The sequence below is a fragment of the Mustelus asterias genome, unplaced genomic scaffold (genome assembly GCF_964213995.1).
Source record: "Mustelus asterias unplaced genomic scaffold, sMusAst1.hap1.1 HAP1_SCAFFOLD_243, whole genome shotgun sequence".
Taxonomy (NCBI): Eukaryota; Metazoa; Chordata; class Chondrichthyes; order Carcharhiniformes; family Triakidae; genus Mustelus; species Mustelus asterias.
The window spans coordinates 93,447-110,672 of NW_027590214.1; the positions used below are offsets into that span (position 1 = coordinate 93,447).

The window sequence follows — 17,226 nt, forward strand, 5'->3', positions numbered from 1 at the left end:
GCAAAACGGCAGCTTTACATTTCCAACCTGAAAATAACTGGCCAATATTTTGTGCAGATTGTTACCAGATCCTTGCTTGTGGTCTATCCCTAACTGCCCTTGAACTGAGCAGCTTGCTTGCTGGGCCATTCCAGAGTCAACCACATCGTGTGGACCTGGATTCACATGAAACACTTACAGGGACTACCAGACCTGCTGAGATTTTCCAGCATCCTCTGGTCTTATTCTGGAGTCGGATAAATTCCTTCTCTGAAGGGCATCGGTGAACCAAATGGGTTTTAACGGCAATGGTTTCATGGCCATCACCAGGCCTTTAATGACAGATTTTTATTGAATTGAGATTTCACTATTTGCTGTGGTGTGATTGGAAGCTGGCTGGCTCTGGGCTCCCAGCCCAGTGACAATACCCCCACACCATCAGACTGAGAGCATTTGTGTGATAGTCCCCAGTCTACCACTTTCAGGCCGGTCTCAATATGTTTAAAATAAACCGTTTTAAAATAAATCAATTCAAGTCTAATTAAATACGAGTTGGAGGAATTCACAGGAGCCTGGGGCAGTTTTCTAACACATTACCATCTTTCTATAGATAAGGAATCAAGTATTGTACACAATACTCCAGATGTGGTCTCTCCAATGCCTTGCACACTGGAAACATACTGGAATTTAGAAGAATGAGAGATCACTGACAAGATGATAAAAGGTACGGATAAAGTAGACGTGGAGCGGATGCTTCCTCTTGTGGGGCATTCTAGGACGAGAGGTCACAGTCTTAGGATAAGGGGCAGCAAATTTAAAACAGAGCTGAGGAGAAACTACTTCTCCCAAAGGGTTGTGAATCTGTGGAATTCGCTACCCCAAAGAGCGGAGGATGCTGGGACAGTGAGTAAATTTAAGGAGGGGTTAGACAGATTTTTAATTGGTGATGAGTTGAAGGGTTATGGGGAGAAGGCAGGAAAATGGGGATGAGGAGCATATCAGCCATGATCGAATGACGGAACGGACTCGATGGGCCGAATGGCCTAATTCTGCTCCAATATCTGAGGAATTTCTGACCCGTCCTATTTAATAATACATTCTCTCGTAATAAATGGTAACATTTTATGACATTTCTAATTAATTGCTGTACCTGTATATTAGCCCCTTTTGATTCATGCCCAAGGACGGCCCAATCCCTCTGTCCCTCAGAATGTTGTGATCTCGCACCATTTAGTTATTAAGTGTATTTTATATTCATCAGGCCAAAATGTACATTTTCACATCCGCCCACATAAACACAATTTGGCGAAGCTTTGCCAATTCACTGAACTATTTATGTCCCTTCATCGTCCCCTTACATCCTCATCACCATTTATTTTCCAATCTATCGTTGTATCGTCAGCAAACTTAACATCCATATCTGCTCTGTAACATATCACTGTGTAATCTAACAATTACTCCAGTTCTCCTGGATTCCTGCTCTGTGACATATCACTGTGTAATCTAACAATTAATCCAGTTCCCCTGGATTCCTGCTCTGTAACATATCACTGTGTAATCCAACAATTACTCCAGTTCCCCTGGATTACTGCTCTGTGACATTTCACTGTGTAATCTAACAATTAATCCAGTTCCCCTGGATTACTGCTCTGTGACATTTCACTGTGTAATCTAACAATTAATCCAGTTCCCCTGGATTACTGCTCTGTGACATTTCACTGTGTAATCTAACAATTAATCCAGTTCCCCTGGATTCCTGCTCTGTAACATATCACTGTGTAATCTAACAATTAATCCAGTTCCCCTGGATTACTGCTCTGTGACATTTCACTGTGTAATCTAACAATTAATCCAGTTCCCCTGGATTACTGCTCTGTGACATTTCACTGTGTAATCTAACAATTAATCCAGTTCCCCTGGATTACTGCTCTGTAACATATCACTGTGTAATCTAACAATTAATCCAGTTCTCCTGGATTACTGCTCTGTGACATATCACTGTGTAATCCAACAATTACTCCAGTTCCCCTGCATTACTGCTCTGTAACATATCACTGTGTAATCTAACAATTAATCCAGTTCCCCTGGATTCCTGCTCTGTAACATATCACTGTGTAATCCAACAATTAATCCAGTTCTCCTGCATGACAAGGTACCGCAAGGTAGGTTGTTGCTTAAGGTTAAATCTAATGAAATCCAGGGTGAGTTAGCCAAATGGATACAAAATTGGCTTGATGACAGAAGACAGAGGGTGGTTGTAGAAGGTTGTTTTTCAAACTGGAGCCTGTGACCAGCGGTGTGCCTCAAGGATCGGTGCTGGGTCCACTGTTATTTGTCATTTATATTAATGATTTGGATGAGAATGTAGGAGGCATGGGTAGTAAGTTTTCAGATGACACCAAAGTTGGTGGCATTGTGGACAGTGGAGAAGGCTATCTAGGATTGTAGCGCGATCTTGATCAATTGGGCCAGTGGGCTGACGAATGGCAGATGGAGTTTAATTTAGATAAATGCAAGGTAATCCATTTTGGGCGATCGAACCAGGACAGGACTTACTCAGTTAATGGTAGGGTGTTGGGGAGAGTTACAGAACAGAAATCTAGGGGTACAGGTACATAGCTCCTTGAAAATGGAGTTGCAGGTGGACAGAGTGGTGAAGAAGGCATTCTGCATGTTGGTCAGAACATTGAATACAGGAGTTGGAATGTCTTGTTGAAGTTTTACAAGACATTGGTAAGGCCACACTTGGAATACTGTGTACAGTTCTGGTCACCCTATGATAGAAAGGATATTATTAAACTAGAAAGACTGCAGAAAAGATTTACTGGGATGCTACCGGGACTTGATGATTTGAGTTATAAAGAGAGGCTGGATAGACTGGGACTTTTTTCCCTGGAATGTAGGAGGCTTAGGGGTGAACTTATAGAGGTCTATAAAATAATGAGGGGCATAGATCAGCTAGATAGTCAATATCTTTTCCCAAAGGTAGGGGAGTCTAAAACTAGAGGGCATAGGTTTAAGGTGAGAGGGGAGAGATACAGAAGGGTCCAGAGGGGCACTTGTTTCACACAGAGGGTGGTGAGTGTCTGGAAAAAGGTGCCAGAGGTAGTAGTAGAGGCAGGTACAATTTTGTCTTTTAAAAAGCGTTTAGACAGTTACATGGGTAAGATGGGTGTCGAGGGATATGGGCCAAACGTGGACAATTGGGATGAGCACAGGGGTTAAAAAAGGGGCGGCATGGACAAGTTGGGCTGAAGGGCCCGTTTCCAAGCTGGAAACCTCTATGACTCCATGACTAAATCAACTGTCTGCTGAAAGGGTTAACTTTTCTACAGAACCGAAAGGGGTGGGGAGTGAGAAGAAACTTGGCACACAGTTACATCACTTTACATAATTTTTAAAAACTTCTCTAACAACAAAACAAAGTTGATTTTAAACTTTATCTATGAATTCTTTTGTTCTCTTCCTCAACCTAATTATTTTAATTTGTTCAGTTTTTGTTAGGGATGGGTAACTTCTGTTCTTTATAAACTGGTTCACTCATTTTGTTAATTCTACATGGGCTCGGAGAATCAGAACCCAGACTTTATCATCCTGATCCTTTTTCTCCTTCTGCCACCACTCCCTCTGTTTTGAAGGAGGGTCATGGGGATTCCAATCAGAACTAATCATTTCATCAGAAGAGTAAAATACTGCAGATACCGGAATCTGAAACAAAAACACAAAATGCTGGAAAATCTCAGTAGGTCTGACAGCACCTGTGAAGAATGGAGCCAAGGTTTCGATAATGGATGACCCTTCATAACAGCTCTCATGAAGTATCATTCAGACTCAAAATGTTGGCTCTGTTCTCTAATCATTTTATCGATACATTTCTTGTTCTTAGTTTGAGGTTTAAAGTGAGAGGGGAGAGATACAAAAGGGTCCAGAGGGGCAGTTTTTCACTCAGGTCGTGGTGAGTGTCTGGAACGAGTTGCCAGAGGCAGTGGTAGAGGTGGGTACAATACTGTCTTTTCAAAAGCATTTAGACAGTTACACGGGTAAGATGGGTACAGAGGGATATGGGCAAAATACGGGCAATTGGGACTAGCTTAGTGGTAAAAACTGAGCGGAATGGACAAGTTGGGCTGAAGGGCCTGTTTCCATGTTGTAAACCTCTATAACTTCCTAACACCCTGTCACTCTGTGATCCGTGTGAAATCTAAAAACCAGGTATTCGCAACAAGACTCAAAGAGCATCAGCCCACTGGAGGCAAAGTCATGAGACCGGCCAGTCCAGCAGAAAGAAACCCTCCGACCCTCCCCATTGACCAACTGTGAGAATGAACAAAATGCAGTCCTGGATGTAATTGAGAGCAGAAACAATAACAGCAGAATCCAACCTCTGGAATCACTCGTGAACTCGCTGGTGTCTCAGCAGGTGGGATGAAACTCTGAATCCCTTCCCACACTGAGAGCAGGTGAATGGCCTCTCCCCAGTGTGAACTCGCTGGTGTGTCTGCAAGTTGGATGACTGAGTGAATCCCTTCCCACACTGAGAACAGTTGAATGGTCTCTCCCCAGTGTGAACTCGCTGGTGTCTCTGCAGGTGGGATGACTGAGTGAATCCCTTCCCACACTGAGAGCAGGTGAACGGCCTCTCCCCTGTGTGAACTCGCTGGTGTGTCCGCAGATCAGATGAGTTAGTGAATCCCTTCCCACACTGAGAGCAGATGAATGGTTTCTCCCCAGTGTGAACTCGCTGGTGTATTCGCAGGCTGGATAACAGAATGAATCCCTTCCCACACTGAGAGCAGGTGAACGGCCTCTCCCTTGTGTGACGTAGCTGGTGTCTCTGCAGGTCGGCTGACTGAGTGAATCTCTTCCCACACTGAGAGCAGGTGAACGGTCTCTCCCCAGTGTGAACTCGTTCGTGTGTCCGCAGGATGGATGAGTTCGTGAATCCCTTCCCACACTGAGAACAGTTGAATGGCCTCTCCCCAGTGTGAACTCGTTGGTGTCTCTGCAGGAGGGATAACAGAATGAATCCCTTCCCACACTGAGAGCAGGTGAACGGCCTCTCTCCTGTGTGAACTTGCTGGTGTTTCTGCAAGCTGGATAACTGAATGAATCCCTTCCCACACTGAGAGCAGGTGAATGGTTTCTCCCCAGTGTGAACTCGCTGGTGTATCCGCAGGCTGGATAACAGAATGAATCCTTTCCCACACTGAGAGCAGGTGAATGGCCTCTCCCCAGTGTGAACTCGTTCATGTGTCCGCAGGGTGGATAATTGAGTGAATCCCTTCCCACACTGAGAGCAGGTGAACGGCCTCTCCCCAGTGTGAACTCGCTGGTGTCTCTGCAGGTCGGATAACTGACTGAATCCCTTCTCACATTGAGAGCAGGAAAATGGCCTCTCTCCAGTGTGAACTCGCTGGTGTCTCTGCAGGAGGGATAATCGAGTGAATCCCTTCCCACATTGAGAGCAGGTGAATGGTCTCTCCCCAGTGTGGCTGCGTCGATGAGCTTCCAGCTTAGATGGGGCTCTGTATCCCTTCCCACAGTCCCCACATTTCCATGGTTTCTCCATGGTGCAGGTGTCCTTACCTCTCTCTTGACTGGACAATTAGTTGAAACTTCGCCCACACTCAGAACAAGATTACAGTCTCTCCCCGCTGTGAATGGTGTGATATTTATTCAGACTGTGTAACTGGTTAAAGCTCTTTAGTCAGTGCATTGGAACACTCTCACTCAAGTGTGGCAGTGTGTTGATGCTTTTTCACTCACACTGACATTTCAAATCTTTTCAAATCGACAGACTGGACAATCATTTCTCCTTCTGGATTCAAAGTCCGATGATATTGAGGTCCCAAGGAATATGACTCTGTCACGTCTAGACATGACGTTTGAGATTTCGGCCTGTGATTCCTCTTTCAATATCCTGTAAAACGAGTTTACAAAAGTCATCAGTGTCAGTACAGCATAGAAATTCAGAACAGACAATTTCTATGGAACATTCTTGCCTCTCTCATTCCCCAAAAGCTGTAAATCTCCATCCCACACACTGTCTCCCCATTCTCAGCAGGTCTGGCAGCATCTGTATGGAGAGAAAAGAACTGATGTTTCAGAGCTTTGACAAAGGGTCATCGAGACAAGAAACATCAGCTCTTGATGTAGGAAGAGAGATTCCTATTCGCTGATTCAGGCAGGCTCCATTGTGACGTCACAATGCGGAAGTTGTCCAATGAGCTTCAGATTGAAACTTCCTCTTCTGGACAACATCTGGGAGGAAATCAATGTTTCCCCCTTTCCATTTCTTTTCTCATTCTGGGGAAATTGGGGACTTGCAGCAACTGAAGGGAGTGAAGTGAATTCGGTCTGTATATTCCACACATTTTTACTCCAGTAATGTAGACATTTATTTGTCTGGCAGCCTGCATGGAAATTTTCAGCTCTCTGCATCCAGGGCAAGAAGCAGTGAGCATGGATCTGTCAATCACACATGAGGACGGCCTCAACCGGGATCTTGGGTTCATGTCACACTATCTGTAACTCACACTGTCTGTAACCCCCACAAATTGCCTGGGCTTGCAAAATCTCACTAACTGTCCTGGCTGGAGACAATACACATCTCTTTAACCTGTGCTTCACCCTCTCTCCACTCACATTGTCTGTACCTTTAAGACTTGATTACCTGTAAAGACTCACATTCCAACCATTATTTTGTAAATTGAGTTTGTGTCTCTGTGCCCTGTTTGTGAATAGAACTCCCACTCACATTCTCCAATTGTCTGCCTGTTTACTCCCATTGTCCAAAGATATGCCGATTAGGTTGTTTGGCGATGATGAATTGTCCCATAGAATCAAGTGAATTAGCAGGGATGGGAATAGGGCCTGGGGAAGAGCGTTGTCGGTGCGGGCCCGACATGCTCCTTCTGCACTGCAGGGATTCTATGGACATGGGTGCCGCTGGCTGATCAGCATTTATTGCCCACCCATTGTCGAGGGCAGTTGAGAGCTAAACACATTGCTGTGGCTCTGCAATCACATGTCGGCTCGATGAGTTAAGGACGGCATATTTCCTGCTCGAAAGGACATTAATGAACCAGATAGATTTTTACACAATCGACAATGATATCATGGTCATAAGTAGATTCTTAATTCCGGACGTTTTTACTGAATTTGAATTCCACCATCTGCCATGGTGCGATTCGAAGCCGGGTCCTGAGAACATTAGTTGAGTTTGTGGATTAATTGTCTAGCGATAATAACGCTCGGCCACTGCTTCCCTACTTCTTATATCCAGTCCCAAATTACAGTGATAGCTATCCACACCTGAAACACAATCATCCCAGCATTAAGTTACATAAATCGATAATAATTCTTCTAATGAATTATATTTCGTTTTAATGTGTCAGAGACACAGAATTATTGTAAATCAGACTGACGTCTTTACCCTGATAATGTAATGTCATCTGTTTATGTCCATTCCCTTGTGAAGGGGTGCAGAAATAAAGGCACTTAATTTAGAATGAAATTGTTTATTTTCTCTAACAGATGCTCAAATGCAATTTCACCTCTTGGACGAGCAGAGACATGACAATGGATTTCACTGTCACTCCCTCGGTGTTAGTCTGTCTCTGGAATGTTCCATTGTCCGCAATCAATTCACCGGGAATAGTCCTTGGTGTTTTTGATATATTTTATTTGATTTCATTTGACTTATTATTATCGCATATATTAGTACACAGTGCAAATTATAGTTTCTTGCTCACTATACAGTCAGAGCATAACGTATATAGGGAAGGAAGGGAGAGAGTGAATAATGTAATTTTGCAGTCATAGCTGTTGTGTAGAGAAAAATGAACTTAATGCGACGGAGGTGCATTCAAACGTCTGATAGCAGCAGGAAATAAATTGTATTTCATTCGGTTTATACGTGTCCTCAGACTTTTGTATCTTGTTCCCGATGTAATAAGGTGAGAGAGTATGTCCGGAGTGCGTGGAGTTTTATTTTCATAGGATTTTAGATATTTTTACAAGTGTCGAATCGGAGGTTATGTTGAGTCAGCGAGAGGCAGAAAGTGGGCGCCCCAGAAACTCTTTGAGACTGACCTGCAAAGCCAACATATTCAATGTTGGCAGTAACTGGATGGTCTGAGTCCGACAGGTCCCTGAACAGTGTTCACAGTGTCTTCTTCATGACGATAGTCGTGGATCAAGCCACAATTCCTCCGCCCCAGGATTCAGAATCAATTGACTCCTACAAAAGACACTACAAACAACGTCAAGAGAAAATGCTGGAAAATCTCATCAAGTCTGGCAGCACGTGTAAGGAGAGAGAAGAGCTGACTTTTCGATTCCAGGTGACCCTTTTGTCAAAGCTTTGTCAAAAGGTCATCTGGATTCGAAATGGCAGCTATTTTCTCTCCTCCCAGATATTGCCAGGCCTGCTGAGATTTTCCAGCAATATCTCTTTTGGTTTCAATTCCAGAATCCGTAGTAATTTGCTTTTATACTTCAAACGACATCGTCTCTTTGGAAATAACTGAAAACCGAAGATTCCTATCTTTACCCTGTCTGTTCTGCATAGACTCCAATTCCACTATGATGAAAATGACTCTTAGCCACTACTGAAATTGCCGAGCAGGCCAGTCAGCTGTATCAAAGCTGCTATGGAAAAACAAATAATAAAATCATCCAGAGGGCAGGTTTCAACAAGGTGGTTCACAACAGCCTTCTCAGGTATCTTTGTACAAGGTATCCTTGTACAAGGACGGCCTCAACCGGGATATTGGGTTCATGTCACAATATTTGTAACTCCCACAGTTGCGTGGACCTGCAGAGTTTCACTGGCTGTCTTGTCTGGAGACAATACACATCTTTTTAGCCTGTCTTGATGCTCTCTCCACTCCCATTGTTTTGTTTCTTAAAGACTGGATTAGTTGTAAGTATTCGCATTCCAACCATTATTCATGTAAATTGAGTCTGTGTCTTTATAAATTCTGTTTGTGAACAGAATTCCCACTCACCTGAAGAAGGGGCTTAGAGCCTCGAAAGCTTGTGTGGCTTTTGCTACCAAATAAACCTGTTGGACTTTAACCTGGTGTTGTTAAACTTCTTACTGAATTACTATCACAGACAGAGATATCTTACCAATCACCAATTGTCCTTTGTGATGGTGATAGTTGGCCGCCTTCTTGAACCTCTGCAGTCCATATAGTAAAGGTGCTCCCACAATGCAAGAGTATTAGAATTTTAACCCAGATTTTAACCCAGGGGCGGCACGGTAGCACAATGGTTAGCACTGCTGCTTCACAGCTCCAGGGACCTGGGTTCAAATCCCAGCTCAGGTCTCACTGTCTGTGTGGAGTTTGCACGTTCTCCCTGTGTCTGCGTGGGTTTCCTCCGGGTGCTCCGGTTTCCTCCCACAGTCCAAAGATGTGCGGGCTACGTTGATTGGCCATTCTAAATTGCCCCTTAGTGTCCCAGGATGCATAGGTTAGAGGGATTAGTGGGTAAATATGTAAGGATATGGGGATAGGGCCTGGGTGGGATTGTGGTTGGTGCAGACTCGATGGGCCGAATGGCCTCTTTCTGCACTGTAGGATTCTATGATTGTAAGAGTCACATTGAAGGGACAGTGATATTTGTCCAAGTCAGGGAGTTGTGTGGTTTTCCCATGTTCCAGCTGCTCTGGTACTTCCAGGTGGGGAAGATTGTGGGTTTAGGAGATTCTGCCAAAATCCTGGTTGAGTTGCTGATGTATAAAGTCTCTCTTCGTCATCCTCCTCCCGACCTCTCCCTCTTCACGCATAAAGGCTGAATTCTTGTTGTAGCTCTGAAGAGGTGGAGGGTTCCTTTCTCTCAGTGCATTGGTGAACAGTTTGAGGCTTTGTCACAATCCAGCAGCTTTCATATCCACTATTTCCTAGTCCCAATTCCACAGTTTACCAGATTAGTTCAGCTGAATTTCGTATTTTGTGTTTTAATGGCTTGTCTCTCATGTTTCCCTCTTTCTGTTTTCACTTCATTTTTCAAGGGATTAGAACGTGAGGAATGACAGACAATTGTAAATCAAGGATCACATCAAGATCTGACAGAGTGTCTCGATTCATCAGGATCTAAACATCATCAGCCTTTCAACATGGAAGAAAGAAGGACCGTTCACAGTGGGGAGAAACCATACACGTGTTCTGTGTGTGGACAAGGCTTCAACCAATCATCTGGCCTGTAGAGTCACAAGCGCAGTCACACCAGGGAGAGACCGTATAAATGTGGAGACTGTGGAAAGGATTCAATTATCCAGTTGACCTGGAAAATCACTAACACATTCACACTGGAGAGAGAACTTTTACCTGCTCTGAATGTGGACAGCTGGCCTGTTGACACACCAGCGCATTCACAGCAGGGAGAGGCAGTTCACCTGCTCTGAATGTGGAAAAGGATTTACTCAGTCATCGGCCCTGCTGATGCATTGGCACATTCACACAGGGGAGAGGCCTTTCACCTGCTCCGTGTATGTGAAGGGATTCACAGATTTCTCTGCCCTGCAGAGACACCAGCGGGTTCACACCGACAAGAGTTTAAATGCCCTGAGTGTGGAAAGAGTTTTAAAACTCCACGCACACTGCGGGAGCACCAGTACATTCACACCGGTTCCACACCGTTCAGCTGCTCCCACTGCCAGAAGGGGTTCAGGACATCATTCCACCTTGTGGCACATGAGCGCATTCACACTGGAGAGAGGCCATTCACCTGCTCTGAATGTGGGAAGGGATTTAACCGATCATTCAACCTGCAGAAACACCAACGAGTTCACAGTGAAGAGAGACCGTTTAAATGTCCAGACTGCGGGAAAGGCTATAAAAGTTCTGAGGAACTGCGTCACCATCAACGTATTCACTCTGACGAGAGACCATTCACATGTTCTCACTGCGGGACTGGCTTCAGGCGATCAGGCGACCTCACTGTACACCAGCGAATTCACACTGGGGAGAGGCCGTTCACCTGCCCTGTGTGTGGGAAGAGATTCACTTGTTTATCCTCTCTCACTTCACACCAACTTGTTCACACAAATGAGAGACCGTTCAAATGTTCTGACTGTGAGAAGAGCTTTAAAAGCAGAAAACTTCTGCTCGCACACCAGCGAAATCACTCTGAGGACAAACCGTTCACCTGCACTGAGTGCGAGAAAAGATTCACCCGGTCATCCATTCTGCTGAGACACCAACAAGTTCACAGTGAGGAGAAGCCGTTCACTTGTTCAATGTGTGGAAAGATTCACCCAGTCATACAACCTGGTGAGACACCAGCGACTTCACCAGTGATCACAGGGGTGTGATTCTGCTGTTATTGCTGCTGCTAATCACATCCCAGACTGAATTGTGTTTATTCTGATAGCTGGAGTATATTTTTGATGTAAATCGGCCCTGTTGAACTTGGGGTGAGCCCCACAGCATCTCACATTCATATGTCAATAAATCTTCACGCCTGCAGACCTTGTTTTAAATTTAAATCACTCAGAAACTGTATTGAACTAAAGATGAATAATAAACAGATCACAGTCCAATCCACCCCTGTGTGAATGTGCCGATGTATCAGCAGGCCGATGACTAAAGTCTGTTTTGTAACTTCAGGATAAGGATGTGAAAGCTCTGAATGTTGGTTCTCTCATATGTCGGCTGGAGCTATTTGATAGGCAGGATGTTAATAGCTGTAACCTTGTCAGATGTTAAGGAATTACTATTGGAGTAAACTCACCCATTTATAACCTCAGACTCTGGTCCCTATTGTAATGAATAAGTAACACAGTGGAATAGCGGGATAAATATGTGGGGCTACGGGGATAGGGCCTGGGTAAGATGCTCTGTTGGAGAGTCGGTGCAGACTCGATGGGCCCTGTACCCTTGTGCATTTACCCTGCTAACCCCCCCAACCTACACATCTTTGGTCGCTAACAGATAATTTAACATGGCCAATCCACCTAACCTGCACATCTTTGGACTGTAGGAGGAAACTGAAGCACCCAGAGGAAACTCAGACACAGGGAGAAGGTGCAAACTCCACACACAAACCCAAGGCTGGATTCAAACCCAGTGCTGTCAGGCAGCAGTGCTAACCACTGTTCCACCGTGCAGCCCTTCATCTGCTGCTGAATCCCACATCCACACATTACTGCCAGACTGGACAATTTCAACACATTCCTGACTGGTCTCCCACATTCTGTAATTTTGAGATAATCCAAAATGTCCCCATGTCTTGCAGACGCTTCCTCCATCTCCACAACCCCCTCTTCTAATTCTGGACCTCTGTGCAGCCCCTTTGCAATTCCTGCAGCATTGCTGGCCGTGCGGACTAATGTATGGTTCAATTCCCATTCCAGCTGAGGTCAGTGTCGGAGCTGTCTCCTCACCCTGCCCAAGAGTGGGTGGTAACGGCAGCCTACTACTGACACAAACTGCCAAGAAAACAGCTCTGGATGACACATCAGCAGACATTTGGGGTTCCAAATGCTTGAAAACTGTTAACCTGTGTGAAATTGAGGTGTATTCCAGACTAATTTAAATATAGGATGAGTGTCATTGCTTATTTAGTCACTGCTATAAACAGCGGAATTTTCACTTTGTAAACCTCAGCTTGAAGGAATAAAGTGAATAAATTGGGATATTAACTTTTACCATTATCCATCTGAAGCCAATGGACTCCTTTTTCCCTGTCCTGATGTGACACTGAATCTTCTTAGGTTTGAAGAAGAAACTTAACCTTAGAGCACTGGGTGGTACAGTGACACAGTGGTTAGCACTGCTGCCTCACAGCACCAGGGATTTGGATTTGATTCCCGGCTTGGGTCACTATGTGGAGTTTGCACATTTTCCCCGTGTCTGTGGATTTCCTCCGGGTGCTCCGGTTTCCTCCCACAGTCCAAAAGATGTGCTGGTTAGGGTGCATTGGCCAAGCTGAATTCTCGCTCAGTGTACCCGAACAGGTGCCGGAGTGTGGCGACTGGGGGATTTTCACAGTAACTTCATTGCAGTGTGAATGTAAACCTTCTTGTGACTCATAAATAAACTTTACTATTGGCCTCAGTACCCGAGACCTGGCAGGGTGGCAATAATGGCCTGGGGCTCCAGTGAGGTGGACTGGAGGGGCTGGAGTGGGCAAGAGGTGACACTGGGAGGAGCAGCAGCTGGGAGGCCTACAGCGACCTCTGGTGGACAGGAGGGGCGACAGCAGCAGCGCAGTCTGCGCAAAAGCTTCCCCAGTTCAGCTGATCAGAGAGACTGGGAACCTCTTCAAATGTAAACTTCAGCTTCTCACATTCACCCCCATTCATCCCTCTCTCCCTCCATCCACCTCACTCTCCCTCCCTTCTCCATCCCTCCCTCTCACCATCCATCCCTGTCTCCCTCCTCCCATCCCTCCCTACAATAAGAACCATTCACTGAGCACAGCAGTTTCAGCCTCATTCCCACAGTCTGTATTCCAGCCTTTATCACATCCACTCTGCTCCCAGATACTTTACACCATTAGATATTACAATTCAAACTTTATAATCTCTACAATTTACTATTTGTTCAAGGAGATGAGGGCGGCATGGTGGCACAGTGGTTAGCACTACTGCCTCACAGCGCCACGGACCTGAGTTCAATTCCTGGCTTGGGTCACTGTCTGTGCGGAGTCTGCACATTCTCGCCGTGTCTGCGTGGGTTTCCTCCGGGTGCTCTGGTTTCCTCCCACAGTCCAAAGATGTGCTGCTTAGGTTGACTGGCCATGCAAAATTGACCCTCGTGTCAGGAGGATTAGCAGGTTAAATATGTGGAGTTACCGGGGTAGGGCCTGGGTGGGATTGTGGTTGGTGCAGACTCAATGGGCTGAATGGCATTCTTCTGCACTGTAGGATTCTACGATTCTATGAGTTCACAAAATTAAAGTTAAAAGTTAAATTTATTTATTAGTTACAAGTAAGGCTAACATTAACACTGCAATGAAGTTACTGGATGGAGCTATTACAAGGGGGCATAACTCTCGGGTTCGTGGTGGGAGATATAGGAAGGATATCAGAGGTAGGTTCTTTACGCAGAGAGTGGTTGGGGTGTGGAATGGACTGCCTGCAGTGATAGTGGAGTCAGACACTTTAGGAACATTTAAGCAGTTATTGGATAGGCACATGGAGCACACCAGGATGATAGGGAGTGGGATAGCTTGATCTTGGTTTCAGATAAAGTTCGGCACAACATCGTGGGCCGAAGGGCCTGTTCTGTGCTGTACTGTTCTATGTTCTACTGTGAAATTCCCCTAGTCGCCACAGTCCGGCACCTGTTTGGGTCAATGCACTTAAATAGCGCGTCTTTCAGACTGTGGGAGGAAACCGGAGCACCTGGAGGGAACCCATGCTGACACGGGGAGAACGTACAGACTCCACACAGACAGTGACCCAAGCCGGGAATTGAACCCGGGTCCCTAGCGCTGTGAGGCAGCAGTGCAGACAGACAGTCAAGAAATCATCAATTCCACTCCCACCCGGAGCTATGGGGATATATTTATAAATTATCTCATTTCACAATAAAATCCACACACTGAGTTTCAGATTTGCTTCTGTTATTATTTTGGTGCCCAGCACGTGGATTAGACTGAGACTGACATCAACCCTTCATGGTCTCAGTCTGTCTCTGTGTTTGTGAGAGTGCCTGAGATTGAGTGTGTGTGTGTGCGTGTGTCCGTGCATGCGTGTGCGTGCGTGTGTGTGTGTGTCCATAGAAGGATAGAAACTAGAAGCAGGTGTAGGCCATTCGACTCTTCGAGCCTGCTCCACCATTCATTTTGATCATGGCTGATCATCGAATTAATTATTCTGATCGCCGCTTCCTCCCATATCCCTTGGTCCCTTTAGCCCCATGAGCGATATCTAATTACTTCTTGAAATCATATATGCGTGTCTGTGAATGTATTTGTGCATCTGTGAGTTTGTCTGTATCTAGAATCATGGACGATTGACTCACCCGATGAAAGCTCGTGATACCAAATAAACCTGTTGGATTTTAACCTGGTGTTGTGAGACTTCTAACTAGAATCATAGAATCCAACAGTGCAGAAGGAGGCCATTCGGCCCATTGAGTTTGCACCGACCACAATCCTATCCAGGCCCTATCCCCTTAACGCCATGCATCTACCCTAGCTAGTTCCCCCTGACACTAAGGGGCAATTTAGCATAGCCAATCCACATAATCCACCCAATCTTTGGACTGTGGGAGGAAACTGGAGCATCCAGAGGGAACCCACGCAGACATGGGGAGAATGTGCAAACTCAACAAATAAACTCAACAGTGACCCAAAACTTGAATCAAACCCGGGTCCCTGGTGCTGTGAGGCAGCGGTGCTAACCACTATGCCACAATGCAGTAATCCAGGGGAATGGGATTAATTGTTGGATTACACAGTGATATGTTACAGAGCAGAAATCCAGGAGAACTGGATTAATTGTTGGATTACACAGTGATATATTACAGAGTCTTAAAATCTGAAATAAAACAGTCAATGCCACAAATAGTCAACAGGCCCAGCAGCTTCTATGAAGGCAGAAACAGAGTGAAACATGCAGCCAAACATCCATATGAATGAGGAGCAGCAGTGGACCATTGGGCCCCTCTGCTGCAGCATTTGACAAGATCCCGACTGATCTGATTGTGGCCAGAACTCCATTTTTCTGTCTCCCCCCTCTCCCCCCCGCCCCCCCCCCCCGAATCCTCCCCCCCCCCCCCCCCCCCAAATCCTGACTCTCTTGTCAATCAACAATCCATTTATTCAGCCTTAAAAATATTCATTGACTCTGCCTCCACTGCTCTCTGGGGAAGAGAATTCCACAGACCAAAGGCCCTCAGAGTGAAAAATCTCGTTCTCTCTGTCCCTAACGTCTCAAGCGCTCTCCAGAGCCACACAGAGAAAATCAGGATAAAAGCAAATTACTGTGAATGATGGAATCTGAAACCAAAAGAGAAAATGCTGGAAAATCCCAGCAGGTCTGGCAGCATCTGTCAGGAGAGAAAAGTGCTGACGTTTCGAGTCCAGATGACCCTTTGTCAAAGACTGACCTCTGAAGAATTGAGAGAGGGAGGTGGAGAAGAACAACATGAAAGATTTGCAAACTGACAAAATGTTTCACGGCCCAAGACCAAAACGAGTGGTAATGGGACAAGTAAAGACACAAAAGATGTTCTGGATGAGGTGTGAATAGCCGGTGAGCGATAGTCTGAATGTAAAGTAAAGAAAACAAGAGGGAAATGAGGTGAAAAAAGCAGCAACGAAACACAGAACACAATGGGGGCAAAGATTGTGGTGTAAAATTGTTGAGCTCAGTTTTGTTCTGAAGGCGGTAAAGTGTCTCTTTCAGTTGCGAGAAATAATATTATATTTCCCAGTTCCGATGACAGGTCACATTCAGTCTGTTTCTCTCTCCACAGAGGCTGCCTGACTTGTTGAGTATTTCCAGCCTAAAGAGAAAACGCTGGAAAATCTCAGCAGGTCTGGCAGCATCTGTAAGGAGACAAAAAGAGCTGAGGTTTCGAGTCCAGGTGACCCTTTGACAAAAGCAGCAATTTGCTTTCATTCATGAATAATTCCAGCGTTTTCCGTTTGATGTCAACCAGAGAATGTGTAAGAATTGTCACACCTGGAACAGATGTCTCTTACTCAGGACACTCCAGCTCGGGTCTGGGTGGCCGGGTGGGGGAGGGGGAGGGGGAGGGGGAGGGGGGGGGGTAACGGTCACAATTTTGTGTTTATGTCTGGTGTGAATAATCCCTTAGATTAAACGGAGAAGTTTTTTTAAACTGAGGAGAGTAACTGCATTTGGGCGCTGACTTTAAACAACATTAACAAGCCAGGGCTGCTGGAGAAACATTTGGGGATTTGTGAGCAGTCAGTTCCGGCTGGTTTGAAGTGAAATCCTGTCGGTGCTGCGGCAAATCTGAACTCAAACCAGACAAACTGGAACCGCTGGGTTGGAGATTCCGGGTGTTGGGATGTGGAGGCTGGGGGAGGGGGAGATGGCGGGAAAACTCTGAGCCTGACTTCAGACAGGGTGAGCGGGGTAAAGGGGAGGAATGACAGAGTTAATGTGGGAGTCAGGGACAATAGCAGAAGGTGGGAAGCTCTGGAAAGGAGCACGGAGGGTAAAGGCCGTCAAAGAATGCGTGTTTAAATGAAGATAAAAGCAAAATACTGCGGGTGCTGGAATCTGAAACAGAAACAGAAAATGCTGGAAATCTC

General features: G+C 45.6%; 1 protein-coding gene across 1 annotated transcript in view; it reads right to left on the minus strand.

Moving 5' to 3' along the window:
* Positions 1-2,146: 2,146 nt before the first annotated feature.
* Positions 2,147-17,226, minus strand: part of LOC144485885 (uncharacterized) — an 83,003-nt gene continuing 67,923 nt past the window's right edge. Inside the window, exon 7 of the mRNA XM_078203963.1 lies at positions 2,147-5,569. Within this exon, the coding sequence (XP_078060089.1) occupies positions 4,370-5,569 (1,200 nt within the window). The 3' untranslated portion in view covers positions 2,147-4,369. The remainder of the gene's footprint in view (positions 5,570-17,226) is intronic.